At 41.3% G+C, this 15,281-nt stretch overlaps 1 protein-coding gene and 1 long non-coding RNA gene across 8 annotated transcripts in view; one reads left to right on the forward strand and one right to left on the reverse strand.

Moving 5' to 3' along the window:
• Nucleotides 1-15,281, forward strand: part of LOC108407539 (uncharacterized) — a 146,902-nt gene that overhangs the window by 51,629 nt on the left and 79,992 nt on the right. Inside the window, exon 3 of the long non-coding RNA XR_001855767.3 lies at nucleotides 11,167-11,292. This is a non-coding gene — a long non-coding RNA (uncharacterized lncRNA). The remainder of the gene's footprint in view (nucleotides 1-11,166; nucleotides 11,293-15,281) is intronic.
• The window catches only part of ADGRG2 (adhesion G protein-coupled receptor G2), a 110,822-nt gene that overhangs the window by 41,841 nt on the left and 53,700 nt on the right, over nucleotides 1-15,281 (reverse strand). For all 7 annotated transcript variants that reach the window (XM_073227611.1, XM_073227614.1, XM_073227613.1 and 4 more), the window contains one exon: nucleotides 169-204. In XM_073227611.1, the coding sequence (XP_073083712.1) occupies nucleotides 169-204 (36 nt within the window). The remainder of the gene's footprint in view (nucleotides 1-168; nucleotides 205-15,281) is intronic.

Below are 15,281 nucleotides of genomic sequence, written 5' to 3' on the forward strand. Positions count from 1 at the left end.
TCTTATCTATGTTTCCTATTGATTTTTTAAATGTAGGTTTAATAATGAATTTAACTAGGCTTCATGGAAGAAAACAGTTTTGCTGTAACTGACTGCATGCCATATTGCTTGGAGAACTCTTAGCATATTTTCCTGAAATTCCCCAAAGTCATGAAATAACAGTCTTACCAGATGGTGATAACAAACTGGAATTATCAGCATTCTCTGTTGAAGAAAAAGATGATTTAAAATTAATTTATGTTGTGCATGAATTTGTAGATTAGCGTCTTCAATGGGAGTGAATGTGAAATGTTAGAATAGCTACCAAAAGAGGGCAGTATGTTAATTTACTATTATTTTCAACAGCCTAATCAGTACTTTTCAATTCTCTACAAAGACATATCTCTGGTGAAGCAATTCTTCCAATTTAACTGTTGACAGTACTCTATATATTTTGTTATATATGGTTTAGTACATCTTAAACTAAAAATGATGACTAAGAACTTTAGTTGTTAGCTAATATTCATTAGAATTTGTAAATGTATATGTCTGCATAAATTAAACTTTCATTAACTGTGCTTCTTATACCTTTTAGCACAGACTTTATACCTATTAAGCCACTTCTTTATTATGACTTAAAACTAGATTACATGCCTCTGGGTGTATAAGCTATAAGAACTGCTGTGTTATTTATTTGGGGAAGATGCTCAGATTCCTTAAAAGAAAAGCAATTCTATTTTTTCCTCCATAAGAATTATACCCAGCTATTGGAGAAACTTCAGAAATTACAGATAAACAAAACAAAGAAATTTAAAACTACCTATGACTTTACCACCCAGAGATAAAATGACATTAACATTTTGGCATATATTCTTTCCTGTCTCTTTCTCTATGTATAAGTACACAGACATATGAATATGTGTGTACATGTATTTATATGATGATAAGAAAGACCATATCACTTATACTACTTATAACCTGATTTTTCTCATGACAGTATATCCTAAACATTGTTGTATATCATTAAACAACTTTCAATAATACCATTTGTGATAACTGTATAGCATTTCACTGATTGGATGTACCTTTAATTTATATAACAAATTTCCTTTTAATGGGCATTTTGGTGTATACAGTTCTGCACAGTTAATAAACAACTACAATAAATCCTTTTGGCTAAATTTTTGCATACATATTTCCTTCAGGAATTCCATGAATTTTGGTTGCCAAAATGCCCTACAGAAAATGAACCAATTTATACTATCCTTTGCAGTGCATGAGAGTGTCATTTCCCCAAACTTTGATCCAGATGGGTGTTATCTTAAAAAAAATTTTTTTTAATTACAAAGGAATGGTTATTACCATAGTGGTATCTTGAGATACAATTAAAAGTTTAGAATAAGTGTTTTTGGAAACTAAAACTGCACAGTGCAACATACCTGGTAGCCCCCGGGAGCCTATTTCCTGAAATGGTGATAAGGTACTGATTATTTTCTGGGATAATTAAAACAGAATTCTGCTTGAAAGCTGGACTGGATGAGTGCTCAAGCTCTGAATGACCCTGCAGCCAAGAAGACAAACTTTGATGCTCTAATTTAATTGGAGTTGCCTCTTCTTGGTCTCCATTCTTCTATATATCCCTCAGGCTACTTTAATACTCCACCAAACAAAGAGTCTGTTGCATTATTCTTGGGAGCATTATGGGTAAGTCAGTCATTCACACTTTAGTATGAATTAATCCCAATGGACTAAATTCTGATCTTGTAGCGGAAACCTACCATACCAGTCCATGTTGAAAAGTACTGGGAAAAATCAACGTTCAATACGGGCTATTCTGAGAATGATATCAGTGTGGGCAGGTGAGGTGGAATGGGACAGGAATGTGGCACAGGCAGAGAAATGCAAAAAGGCACTAAGGAAGAGCTGGATACCAGGGAAGAGGGAGAGTGATACTGAAGGGTAACAGAGGCCAATACTGCCTCCTTTACAATTTTGCTCAGTGGCTGACCATAGTCACCAATGGTTTCAACCTTCTTCTCTGCTAAATCCTTTGAACAGAGCTGTATACCCACAGGGAAGGGAGCTGACTTTAGTTTTACCTCTTTCTTAGACATTAGAAGAAATGGACAACTCAAGAGTAATAGAAGAGCCAGAGTACAGAAGGAAGTGTCCTGGTCAGCCATTTCAGGGTAGACAAGTTTGATAGACATGGACTTACAATTAAGAGGTAAAACCTAATCAAAATGCAAACCAAGGGCTAGACCAGCCCAGCTCACAGGCAGAGCTGGTCTCTTTCATCATGGAGCCTACAGTGCTCACAGCAGAGATTTGATTGATGAAGGTAGAGAATCTGATAAATAAGCTCTAGAGTTTTTTTTGTTATTTTCTACTTTTTCTCTTTTGGCATTTTTTTTTTTCTTCTAGGGGCCTGATTGTTCAGTAACTAAATTTTATTTGCATTTACTGTCTCTCTTTATGATGCTCCACATCACTCCTCCTGGTCCACCATGGAGACATCCCCATAGGCCTTACATTTTCCTGAGTATCAGCCTGTTTCTCTTAGGGTCCCTCCTCACTCATTTCCCATTTGTTACAACCAAAGAGGTGGTTGTCACTTCCAGTGAGTCATTTATTTGAGCTCCAGGCCACTCTCAGGAGACAAAACATTTCCATTGTTAAAAAAGATGCACAATCCAAGAACCAAGATGGCGGCATGAGTAGAGTAGCAGAAATCTCCTCCCAAAACCATATATATTTTTGAAAATACAACAAATACAACTATTCCTAAAAGAGAGACCAGAAGACACAGGACAACAGCCAGACTACATCTACACCTGCGAGAACCCAGCGCCTCACGAAGGGGGTAAGATATAAGCCGCGGCCCGGCGGGACCTGAGTGCCCCTCACCCCAGCTCCCGGTGGGAGGAGAGGAGTTGGAGAGGGGAGGGAGAGGGAGCCCAGGACTACTAAACACCCAGCCCTAGCCATCCACACTGGAGTGCAGACACACAGTGTGTGCATGGGGTGCTGGAAACTAGGGAAACAGGACAGTAAGACCTGTGAGTGGGTCCCCGCAGCTGGCGCACCTGGGACAAAGAAAAGTGAGTGCTTTTTGAAAGTCTTAAAGGAACAGGGACTCCACAGCTGGATGGAAGCATCCTGGGACACTTAGCCCAGCAGCTGGGAATCCCAGGGAACCCTGGGTGCCCTAACCCCCTGGGCGGCAGCGCAGCCCAGAGGTTCCTCACGGCGATAAACAGCCTCCCGCCCATTCCCCCTCTGACGCGGCTCCACCATATTGGAGAAGCAGCCTGAGGCTGGCCATGCCCACAGCAACCGCGGAGCTCCACAGCAGCTGGGCAAGAATTAGAAACCCTGCCTGCACACAGCTACCCAGCACAAGCCGCTAAGGGTCGCTGTTCTCCCAGGAGAGGAAGGCCACAAACCAGCAAGAAGGACTTTCTCTTAGCCAACACATGCGCCAGCTCCCCACGAATACCTCTATCGCCATGAAAAGGCAGAGGAATTCGATACACACCAAGATCACAGAGGCAAACCCTGAGAAGGAGATAGACCTAACCAATCTCCCTGAAAAAGAATTAAAAATAAAGCTCATAACCATGCTGATGGAGCTGCAGAGAAATATGTAAGAGCTAAGGGATGATGTCCAGAAGGAGATTACAGAAATGAAACAATCTCTGGAAGGATTTATAAGCAGAATGGATAAGATGCAAGAGGCCATTGATGGAATAGAAACCAGAGAACAGGAACACATAGAAGCTGACGCAGAGAGATATAAAAGGATCTCCAGGAATGAAACAATATTAAGAGAACTGTGACCAATCCAAAAGGAACAATATCCGCATTATAGGGGTACCAGAAGAAGAGAGAGAAAAAGGGATAGAAAGTGTATTTGAAGAAATAATTGCTGAAAACTTCCCCCAAACTGGGGAAGGAAATAATCGATCAGACTATGGAAGTGCACAGAACCCCCAACAGAAGGGACCCAAGGAGGACAACACCAAGACACATAATAAATAAAATGACAAAGATCAAGGACAAGGACAGAGTTTTAAAGGCAGCTAGAGAGAGGAAAAAGGTCACCTACAAAGGAAAACTCATCAGGCTATCAGCAGACTTCTCAACAGAAACCTTACAGGCCAGAAGAGAATGGCATGATATATTTAATGCAATGAAACAGAAGGGCCTTGAACCAAGAATACTTTATCCAGCACGATTATCATTTAAATATGAAGAAGGGATTAAACAATTCTCAGACAAGCAAAAGTTGAGGGAATTTGCCTCCCACAAACCACCTCTACAGGGTATTTTAGAGGGACTGCTCTAGATGAGAGCACTCCTAAGACTAAATAGATGTCACCAGAGAAAATAAAATCACAGCAAAGAAAACAGACCAACCAAATACTAACTAAAGGCAAAAAATAAAATCAACTACCCACAAAAGCAGTTAAAGGAAACACAAAAGAGCACAGAATAAAACAACCAACATATAAAGAACGGAGGAGGAGGAATAAGAAGGGAGAAAAATAAAGAATCACCAGACAGTATTTAAAATAGCTCAATAAGCGAGTTAAGTTAGACAGTAAGATACTAACGAAGCTAACCTTGAACCTTTGGTAACCACAAATCTAAAGCCTGCAATGGCAATAAGTACATATCTCTCAATAATCACCCTAAACGTAAATGGACTGAATGCACCAATCAAAAGACACAGAGTAATAGAATGGATAAAAAAGCAAGCCCCATCTCTATGCTGCTTACAAGAGACTCACCTCCAACCCAAAGACATGCACAGACTAAAAGCCAAGGGATGGAAAAACATATTTCATGCAAACAACAGGGAGAAAAAAGCAGGTGTTGCAGTAGTATCAGACAAAATAGACCTCAAAACAAAGAAAGTAACAAAAGATAAAGGACATTACATAATGATAAAGGGCTCAGTCCAACAAGAGGATATAACCATTATAAATATATATGCACCCAACACAGGAGCACCAGCATATGTGAAACAGATACTAACAGAACTAAAGGAGGAAAGAGAATGCAATGCATTCATTTTAGGAGACTTCAACATGCCACTCACTCCAAAGGATAGATCCACTGGACAGAAAATAAGTAAGGACACAGAGGCACTGAACAACACACTAGAACAGATGGACCTAATAGACATATATAGAACTCTACATCCAAAAGCCATTATTTACAATAGCAAAGAAATGGAAGCAACCTAAGTGTCCATCAGTAGATGAATGGATAAAGAAGATGTGGTACATATACACAATGGAACATTATTCAGCCATAACAAGAAAACAAATCCTACCATTTGCAACAACATGGATGGAGCTAGAGGGTATAAATAAGCCAGGCAGAGAAAGACAAACACCAAATGATTTCACTCATATGTGGAGTATAGGAACAAAGAAAGACTGAAGGAACAAAACAGCAGCAGAATCACAGAACCTAAGAAAGGACTAACAGTTTCCAAAGGGAAAGGGACTGGGGAGAGTAGGAGGGAAGGGAGGGATAAGGGTGGGGAAAAAGAAAGGGGGTATTATGACTAGCATGTATAATGGGGGGGGCATGGGGAGGGCTGTGCAACACAGAGGAGACAAGTAGTGATTCTACAGCATCTTACTATGCTGATGGACAGTACTGTAATGGGGTTTGTGGGGTGGACTTGGTGAAGGGGGGACCCTAGTAAACATAATGTTCTTCATGTAATTGTAGATTAATGACAACAAAATAAAAAAATTTTTTAAAAGAGATGCACAAACAAAGGAAAAACATTTTAAAATTTCATATCTTCCTTTGGAAACCTATGAAGAGCAAATTTTAATGCATTATTCATTTATTGAAGTCTCAATTTAAGTCAATAAATAAAATTATTGTGATCTGTTTATAAAAGATAGTGTGACTCCCCAGTGATTTTTCTAAACAAAGTCCATATATTCCAATTAGGATGAGCAGGAGTTTGGCATGCCTGATCTTAGACTGGAAGCCAAATAGAGGAACTGGAAACTCAATAAACTGGCTCCCTTCAATGGAGTCTCTTTCCCTATGTCACCTCCCTGGTACTTCCTCTCAAAGTTATTGCCACCACCTCCCAAACTCTAATCCCACCCGGCCAAGTGTAGTCTGAGCACTGCCATCTGAGGCCTTACTGTCATTGCCTTTCCAACTCCAAATATCCAAGAACTTATCCCTTGTCACTGCATGTCATTTCCATACCTGACCAGTTCTTGAATTGGCAGTATTGCTGGTAACACCAGCCAAATTAATTTAAACTCAAACCTCAGTGTGTTAGTTTCCTGTTGCTGCTATAACAAATTACCATGAACATAGTAGTTTAAAACAACACAAATTTGTTATGTTAGAGTTCTGGAGGTCAGAAGTCGAGTGTGGGTCTCACCAGACTAAAATCAAGGTGTGGTCAGGCTACAATTCTTTTTCAGAGGCTCTAGGGGAGAATCTGTGTCCTACTTATTTGGGTAATTACAGAATTCAGTTCTTTGCAGTTTTAGGACCAAGGTCCTTATTTTCTGGCTGGCTGAAAATTGAGGGCTGTTCCCAGATTCTAGCAGCCAACTTCTTGATGCCACATTTCTTGGTTCATGCCTCATTCCTCCATCTTCAAAGCTAGCAACAGGGAGATGGGCTGGGAGCATCCTTTTCGTGCTGGATCCCTCTGATTCACTCTCCTACCTTCCTTTTCTACTTTTAAGAACTCACATGATTAGACTGAGCCCACCCAGGTAATCCACAATAATCTTCCCACATCATGGTCCTTAACTCTAATCAGATCTGCAAAATCCCTCTTGCCATGTAAGATAACATACTTACAGGTTCCAGGCATTAGGATGTGGACATCTTTGGAGAGCCAGTATTCTTCCTAACATACTCAGAAAACTTCAATTTTTTTAAATTATGAAGAATATGAATTGCAAGGAACCACCCTTTATGAAAAAAAATCCCACAGAGGTTAAGTGAAGGGCCCAGAAACCCAGAGTTAGTTTCAGCAGTAGAGCTAAGTCTATAAATCAAATGCTCACTCTCTGGCCATTGCTCCTGACTCCTCCCATTTCCTACCTCCCATCTCCATATCTAGTCATCCTTCCCATGCATTCTTTTCACTGTAACATGGGGCGCTACAAGGATTAAAGAGAGATGATGTATGTGGTAACAGCAATAGCGAACATCAGTGGATGCTCCCTGTGAGCCAGGCTTAACACACTCGAGCTTCATACACATTTATTATTTAATATGCTAACAATTCCATAAGATATGTGAATTCATTAGTATCAGCCTTTTTCAGTGCTTTAGAAACAGGCTGGGCTGGGCCAAGTTAAGTGACTTGTTCAGGGTCCCACCAGTAATTCATTGTGAGCTGGGATTTGAACCCAAGCAGCCTGACTTCAAAGCCTACCCTCTGAGCCTCTGCTTTGCCCTATTTCCAATGACAAACTCTGTGGACCACACTCGAGTATATAAATATAGGGTATTGTTATTAATATTCCATAGTCTCTCTCTCATCTGTTCCTTCTTCCATGCCCACCGCTCCCTTCTAAGCCCAGGCCTTGATTCCCTCATACATGAGTGAAATATTAGAACCCCAGAATCTTCTAATTAGAAGGAATCATTAACATTCTGTGCATCGACTTTTTCCCCAATGCAGTGAGCCATTTCTCCCAAATGCACACCACTGGCTCACAACCCCACTTTAGCTCCCAGCCAAGTTCTATCTTGCCACACAGTGGGAATCACACTGAAGTTTTTGAAAAGTTTGGAGTACTTAGCAACATTTTAAAATAAGGAGATTTCAAATAAAACTCCAAATTTTCACCCCTCCAAAATTGGAAGTTTTAGAAGATGACCCGTAATGTCAGTTCTCTGGCCCTCTAAAGCACACCCAGTTTGCAGTAATCAATGTAGGTGGCTCTTTCCTCTTTAAAGTTTATTCATTGACTAAAATATTCACTTGACATTTGGACATACACTATTGGGCACTGTTATTTAACTCTTTCACTATGTCTTGTTTTCCCAACTAGATGCTAAGCTGCTTGGTGCTTTATTTATTATCCTCCAGGAGTCCACTCTAGTGCCTTGTATCTGGTAGATGTTTAAAAATATTTTTGGGTTGACTGATGACATCATTAAGGAGTCTCTAGCAGTCAGAGATCAGTAAGGAACCCATGACAGGTAGTTCAAGAGCAGAAATTTAACACAAATATTGCAAGGGGTCAGGTCCCTGTGAGCAGCGTAAAGGTCCCTGTGAGCAGGGTAAAGATGGTGAATGGATCTGAGGGCAATGAGGCACAGTCCATAAAAGAAAGACTTGTGAATACTTCTTAGACAGCAATTATTCAGAATCTGGTTTGCAGTAGTAGTTACAACTGCCTATCACAATAGATAGATTGCTTACTATCAGGTCTTACAAATGTATGCAAAAAGGCCATTCAAATACATGTCACAAATAACATAAAAAACTCTGCTATCAATCCTGAGCCTTCATTGCCTACAGCAATGACCTCAGTAATATACCCTTTATTGACTTTGCCTCTTTTCCTAATGCCCTCTCCCTCCTCTCTCACTTCTGATTCCTGGGATCACCTCCCAAACAAACTACCTGCACCTAAGTCATGCAAGATCATGTCTGAGTTTTTCTGAAGTTTTCATTTTTCTCCCCACTATTTGATACTGTGGGGGATATAAAGATTTAAAATGGGAGACGGTTGGTTGTCTTAAGCCCATGACTGGTAATACTAGTAATTATTTACTTCCAACACATTCTCCTCCAAGTTGGATGGGAAAGATAAGGCTTATTTAATCTTCTAGGAATGGATCTTAAAAGGATATGAATCAGCCCCTTGTGTGAATATTTTAGACCCAACTGAAACTTGTAATCTGGTGACAGTCCTCCTTTGGATTGACTTACTGTTCCACAGACAGATGATTCAAAACAAGGTGCCACATCTAGGCACTCTTGTGTGGGAACCCCAAACAAAGCAACATAATTTTGTTATTATATTGGCTCTTCAGGGTTTGGGACAACAGACACTCTTCCAAGAATTGTATTTTCAGATTTTACCACATAACCAAAAAAATTAATGAAAACAATTCTATTTTGGCACAGCCAAAAAGTGTTTACTTAGCTGTGAGTTCCTCACATCACATTGCTCAATAAAGACCCTGACATAACATTTTTATTAAGTGATTAAAAGTGACATCATTAAAGAAAACTTTAGCTCCTAGCTGATGGAATTTCCCAAAGTGCAAGTGGTCAGCAGTTCTAGGTGGGCCTTGGCCAAAATAGGAAGAGGGTGAAATGTGTTCTTGATCCCCCACACCCCTTAGTTCTTGCTATTTTGCCTCCCTCACACAGTACCACTCACCCATCCCCTTGCCCCTTGACCCCTCTAGAATTGATCTTGGCTCTCTCAGGGGTTTATGGACCATCCCATTCCCAAGGGTCTGGGAGATGAGCTTTGGAGTGTTTGTAAGTTCCTTAAAATAAAATGCAAATTAGTGAGTGTATTCATATATATTTCCTCCTGGAAAGAGTAGAATGCCAAAGGGGAATCTGTTTTAAATTAATGGCCATTTATATAGCATTACTGTGACCAAGCACTTCATAAATATTAAGTCATTTAGTCCTCTTAACAACTATATGAGACAAGTTATCCCCATTTTACAGATGGGGAAACTGAGGCTCAGGGAGGTCAAACAATGAGCCCAAGAGTACTAGTAAAAGGGTAGACCCAGGATATGTGCCTAGGCTCTCCAGTACCACTATACTGGGCTGCTTCTCACCTTGGGCTGTGGTCCAAAAGAGCAGAGAGCCACTGAACTATTGGCTGTCTACCCTGCTCCACCAGGAGAGATGTGCACTTTAGGAAGGATAATAGCCTTGAAATAAACTATTTCTGACAGGTGGAGGATATTAGGGCATCATCCCCCATTCCCAGGGCCCCTGAAGTTAGAGACACAGACAGCAATCTAGGCTGCTGGTCAAGGCCAGTGCAGATAATGAAGTATTCTGATCATGCTTTCCATTTTAAAATGCCAGCTGCCATTTGTGTTCACCTTCTGAAGGCTGGTAGCTTCTGGGGTCATTTCAATCTGCTATGTAAATGTTGCTTAGTGCTTCAGGGGGCAGGGAGGGAGGGAGGCTGACTGGCTTTTATTGATCACTTACTACACTGGCATTATACCTGTGCTTCTTTACGGAGTTTCCCCACACAGATGACCCTCTACCAGACCCTGTCTCCTCCTACTCTCCCCTTACTCAGCTATACTGGCATCCCTGCTGTTCGTTCAATACATCGGGCTGTATTCCCACCTCAGGAACTTTGCACTTACTGCTCCCTCTGCCTGGGGCACTTTTCCTCCAAAAGCCCCTTGCTTTACCTTGGCACCTCCTTCCAATTTTGCTTAAAAATCACTTTCTGAGAGGCTGATCCAGATTACTCTATTTAAAATCTCAACACTTTCTCCTTCTGCCTGACCCTTTCCATCCCCTTAGCCACAGCACTACTTGCCATCTAATGTGTATATATATTTATTTATGTATGTATGTATGTATGTGTAGACACACATACACACACACAGCCCTTAGAGGGGGTGTCTCCTGACATTTTGTGCCCTAGACCCCTCACTTGCCTCATCCTGGTCCCCGCCCTGTGTGATACATAATAATTTTGCCTCCAAGAACCAATTTTCACTCCCATGGGGGCAGTTTTGTCCCGGTAGAGTATACATGCTCCAGGGTTATCACAGTTCCTTCCCAGAGATACAGCTCAAGGAAATTTGCTTGGGTGTCCCTCTCCTCCCTGATTCCCACTAGAGTCTACAATGATTCTATTAGTCAGCTGACATGCTCTTTCACACCAAAGCACTTGTGGTTATGAGTTAGCAAGAGTTTCTGGTGGTGGAGTTTAAGGGCAGAAGCACCTGGAAAGGTGGGGGTGGGGGCACTAGCGGCTAGGGTACAGTTTTCCAGTCTCCCTCAGATCATGCCACTTTGCCAGCTCATAGTTGTGCAGTCACCCCTTGGCCCTTCTCTAAGGTTTCCTGGGGGGCACAGAGCCTAAGGTAAGACTCAGGAGCAAAATGAGCTCCCCACTGTCCTCTCTCTCCAGACCCTGGAACAGAACAATATTGTTTTTACAGCTATGAAATAAGTGAGGAGGGTGATCTGAAGTGGGATGGCCAGAGAAGAGGCTCCTGCAGTACACTGAGAAAGACACAGTGAGATCCCATGCCTGGGAAGTTGCCATGAAAAGAGTTGCTTCTAAGGTAAGACAAGATTTGGTGTGGGGGGGGTCACTGGGATGTGGGGGTGAGGGAGAAGCAGGGGTCAGCCAGCCGACAGTTAACCCACCAAACCCCAGCAGCCCATGTGACACTGCCCTGAACCCCTCAAGTGTGGTAGGCAGGTCATGAACCTAGACTGAAACCCAGACTGCCTAGGTCCAAACCCACCACTTGTTTTGTACACCTTTGGTAATCTGCCACCATGTAACTTTGGACAACTTAACCCACCTGTACTTCAATTCCCCACTTGGAAAATAGAGCTGAAGATAACCATAAGAGGACATACTTCATGGGCACTACTATTACAGTACTGAGAAGGACACAGAGTAAATGCCGTTCGTGTCGGCAGTTAATACAATGGTGCCCTCTCTATTCCTCACTTACCTAGTGACTTTTCTAAAAATGATTTCTCCCTCTACTGAACAAGACTTCCACTTCAGTTTCTTTGCCTCTATATTATTTGCTCCCAATGTTCAAAATGCCTTTGGGAATCACTTTGGAAACAGGTGAGGAAAGAGACAGAAGTCAAAGGGTTTCAGGAGATCTGGTGACCATAATTTTTATTTCATTAAGTTCTTGTACAAAGTCAAGACCCAGCAAAATTTTAGGGAAAGAGTGGAAGGCACAGCCAATCATGATGTTATCAGGTGGTCCTCTAGTGGGATGTGCAGTCTCCCTAGGGTCATAGGCTGGCTTCTAAAAATTAACATTAGTTTCTTTTCTGATTATAATAATAATGTGGGTTTATATGGAGAAAATTCTAAAGCAAAAAAAAAAGGTAAAGAAAAACTTAAAACTGAAAAACTTATCTGACTACTCAAAGATAATGTCACCTGGCTTTCAGAACATCTTTAGGCCAGTTGCAGAACAAAACAACTAAATAGAGTCTTGGGAGATGTTCACATCATGTTTTATTTAGAAGAATTAACAGACACAAAATTGAGCTCATTAGCTTTCTAGTATGTGTGGGGATTTTGTGATGCGGCATCATGACTAGGCTGAGCTACATTTCCTGGGATGCCATTGCTGTATGTTTCTGGGTAGTGTGGGACACAAGAGAGTTTCTTGTGGCAGAAGTGGGCAAAAGTGGAGCAGCAGCCACTTTACAGGCCCCACATGTTGGCAGTTATTAGCTGCCTCACCTCATTAATATGAGGGAATGCCAGCCTGCAACTGCTCCACCATCCCCTGGATCCTCCTTCAGCTTCTCCCACTCCTGGGCCAGGTATGTATGCAATTTTGTGCTGGAGGGTTCAGCTTCTGCAGTACATCCACACCACCAAGGTCACAGGTAACAAGAACTGACGTGGGTTTCAGTCTGTTTTGTGGCTACAATTCATGTTTGTGGGTTCCAGCTTGTTCTTGCACTCCCCCATCTTATATGCATCCTCCCTTCCCTACTCCCTGCCCATCAGAGAGCATCGGATGTGAAGACAACAGCTTTATAGCTCCCACAGTTGTATAAGGTGAAATCTCTGATAAATTCTGTGTGTGTGTGTGTGTGTGTGTGTGTCACGTCCGTCCGTCCGTCCCTAGGGATTCTCCTTCTGTGACTGAACCTTGACTTATACAGTATGAAATAGAAAAAACCTGAAGCAATTAGAACAAATGGTCTATAGCTGCACTTCTCAATATAGTAGCCACTAGGCACATGTAGCTATTTAAATTTTATTAAATTAAAGTTAAATAAAATGTAAAATTCATTTCCTCAGTCATGTTTCAAGTGCTCAATAGCCAGCCACATGTAGGTGGTGGCTATTGTATTGGGCAGTAGAGATATAGAACACATCCATTACTACAAAATTTTATTAGACTGTGAAGGTCTCTAATGATAATGGCTAGTATTTACTGAGGTCTTATAATGTGTCAGATACATTACAGGCATCTGTTTTACATGCATTAACTAATTTAATCTACATACTCTAGGAGAGATGTACTGCTACTTTACAGATTAAGGAAACTGAAGCACAATAATTGAATACCTTGTTACAGTTAGACTTAATAAATGACAGGGGTAAGATTTAACCCTAGGAAGTCCAGAGCCTATAGTCTTAACTTCTGCTATCCTGTGAAGGTCCCAGTGGCCTAGGTTGGCAAAAAAGGAGTGGGTGGCTCTGGTGGAACCTCTTACCCTCATATGACTCTCTCCTGATTAGACAATGAGCATCTCAGTAGTGACCATGATGGACTCCTCCAGATTTCTGAGATTGTATGAACCTCGGTTCATGCTTACCTCACCCCACCACACCTTCCAATGGCAGAATGAGATGTACCAACAATGCCAGTGAGAAGGGTCATAGTCAGATGTATTGGTTAAGGTTAGGCAAGCCGTTGCAACAAATAAACCCTCAGGGATTTAAAAAATCTCAGGGACTTAAAATTTATTTTCCATATGTAAAGTCCAGTCAGCAGCCTAGGGGCCAAGGGTGGGGGCACAGAGTAAGGGGCACCTGCTCTATGCAGTCATTCAGGGACCCTGGTCGGCAGAGGCACTGCCTTTTCCAGCATTAAGATTCCAGGTTTGCTCTGGAGAGTAACATCCAGCAGGCAAACAGGGAAGGAGGGAGAATGAGGGGATCAGGTGGAAGATTTTTAATGGATAGGCCTGGAAGTAGCAAACATCACTTCAGCCCACATCCCCTGGCCAGAACTCAGTCACATGGATACTTCTAATTGCAAGGACAGCTGGGAAATGTAGTCTGGCTGTGTACTGAGGAAGAAAAAATAAAAGTATGGTGAGCTGCTAGCCAGTCTGCCACAGCAGATTTAATATGAGTGCTGTGGCATAACTAATACCCATGAAACTAATGATGGGTCAAAATTAATGTTAAAGTCCCCCTGCCTCACCACCATTTTCTCTCTTGTTCTTTATCATAATATTGACAAAGTCAAAAGTCAAAATATGAATCAGAGGAGGAAGAATCCTTGCCACTTTAAGGATGTATATGAATCCCACCTTCTTTGTGACTCATCTCCCAGATTTACTCTCAGCGAACATCCATATAATGGTTTTTTCATGACCCTCAAGAGTAGGACTCCCATGTGACAAACCAGCTCTCTGTAAACAGCTACATACTAGTAAAGGCCACTAAGAAAGGCTGGAATTGTGGGTATTCCTGCTGCATACTACTTAGTTGGAAAAGTTGTATGTTTTAGTTGCCTCTGTTTTGAAGCCGTGTAAACCTTAAACCTTTGCTGTAGCATTTCTGGGTAAAGACCCTTAGCAGGCCTTTTGGCCTTTGTGTGTTAGTGACTCCTATTCTAATGCCTTCTCCTTAATATTATGTTTAGCTTGTCATGAGCTTTAAAAGTCTGATTTGGGATTCCTCACTTTTAATAATATGTAACTCTTGACTTTGTGATCTTCTCCATATGAAGAAAATGTCCATGTCCATTTTTTCCAATGGATGAATGAGCATGCCTCCTTCACCCTGCTTTAAATGTTATTAAGTGACTGGGCTCTTTAAGGAGACTTAACTTGGCTTCAAATCTGGGCTCTGCATTGAGTAAGTTTCTAACATTTCTCTGCTTGTGTTTCTTCATCTGTAAAATGGGGGTGATTACTTTGGATGAAATTAGATTACATTTATAAAGTATTTTATCACTGTTCCAACAGTAAGTGGTAATTATTATGCATTCCGACTAGATGATTCTGTGTCCTTGTATAAAGATTACTTTATATAATAAACTGGGACTTTTTTTTTATTAATGCAAACACTGTATCAGTAATTTGTCGAGGAGCATTTTAAAAATCACGAAGATGGCTTCTTTCCTAGATTTGCATGTATGTGATTTCCATTCTAACTACAAAACATTCTTATCTATTCACTAATGCTGGATTAGTGAAAATATCTATTACAATACTGTGTTTGTCTAATTCAAGTTTCCATAGCTCAGGATCACAGGAAGACATGTCCTAGAAGGACCCGGGTGGGGGTGGGATCGGGGTGGGGTTCCATCTCTTTGCATTA

Source organism: Manis javanica, chromosome X (genome assembly GCF_040802235.1).
Source record: "Manis javanica isolate MJ-LG chromosome X, MJ_LKY, whole genome shotgun sequence".
Taxonomy (NCBI): domain Eukaryota; kingdom Metazoa; phylum Chordata; class Mammalia; order Pholidota; family Manidae; genus Manis; species Manis javanica.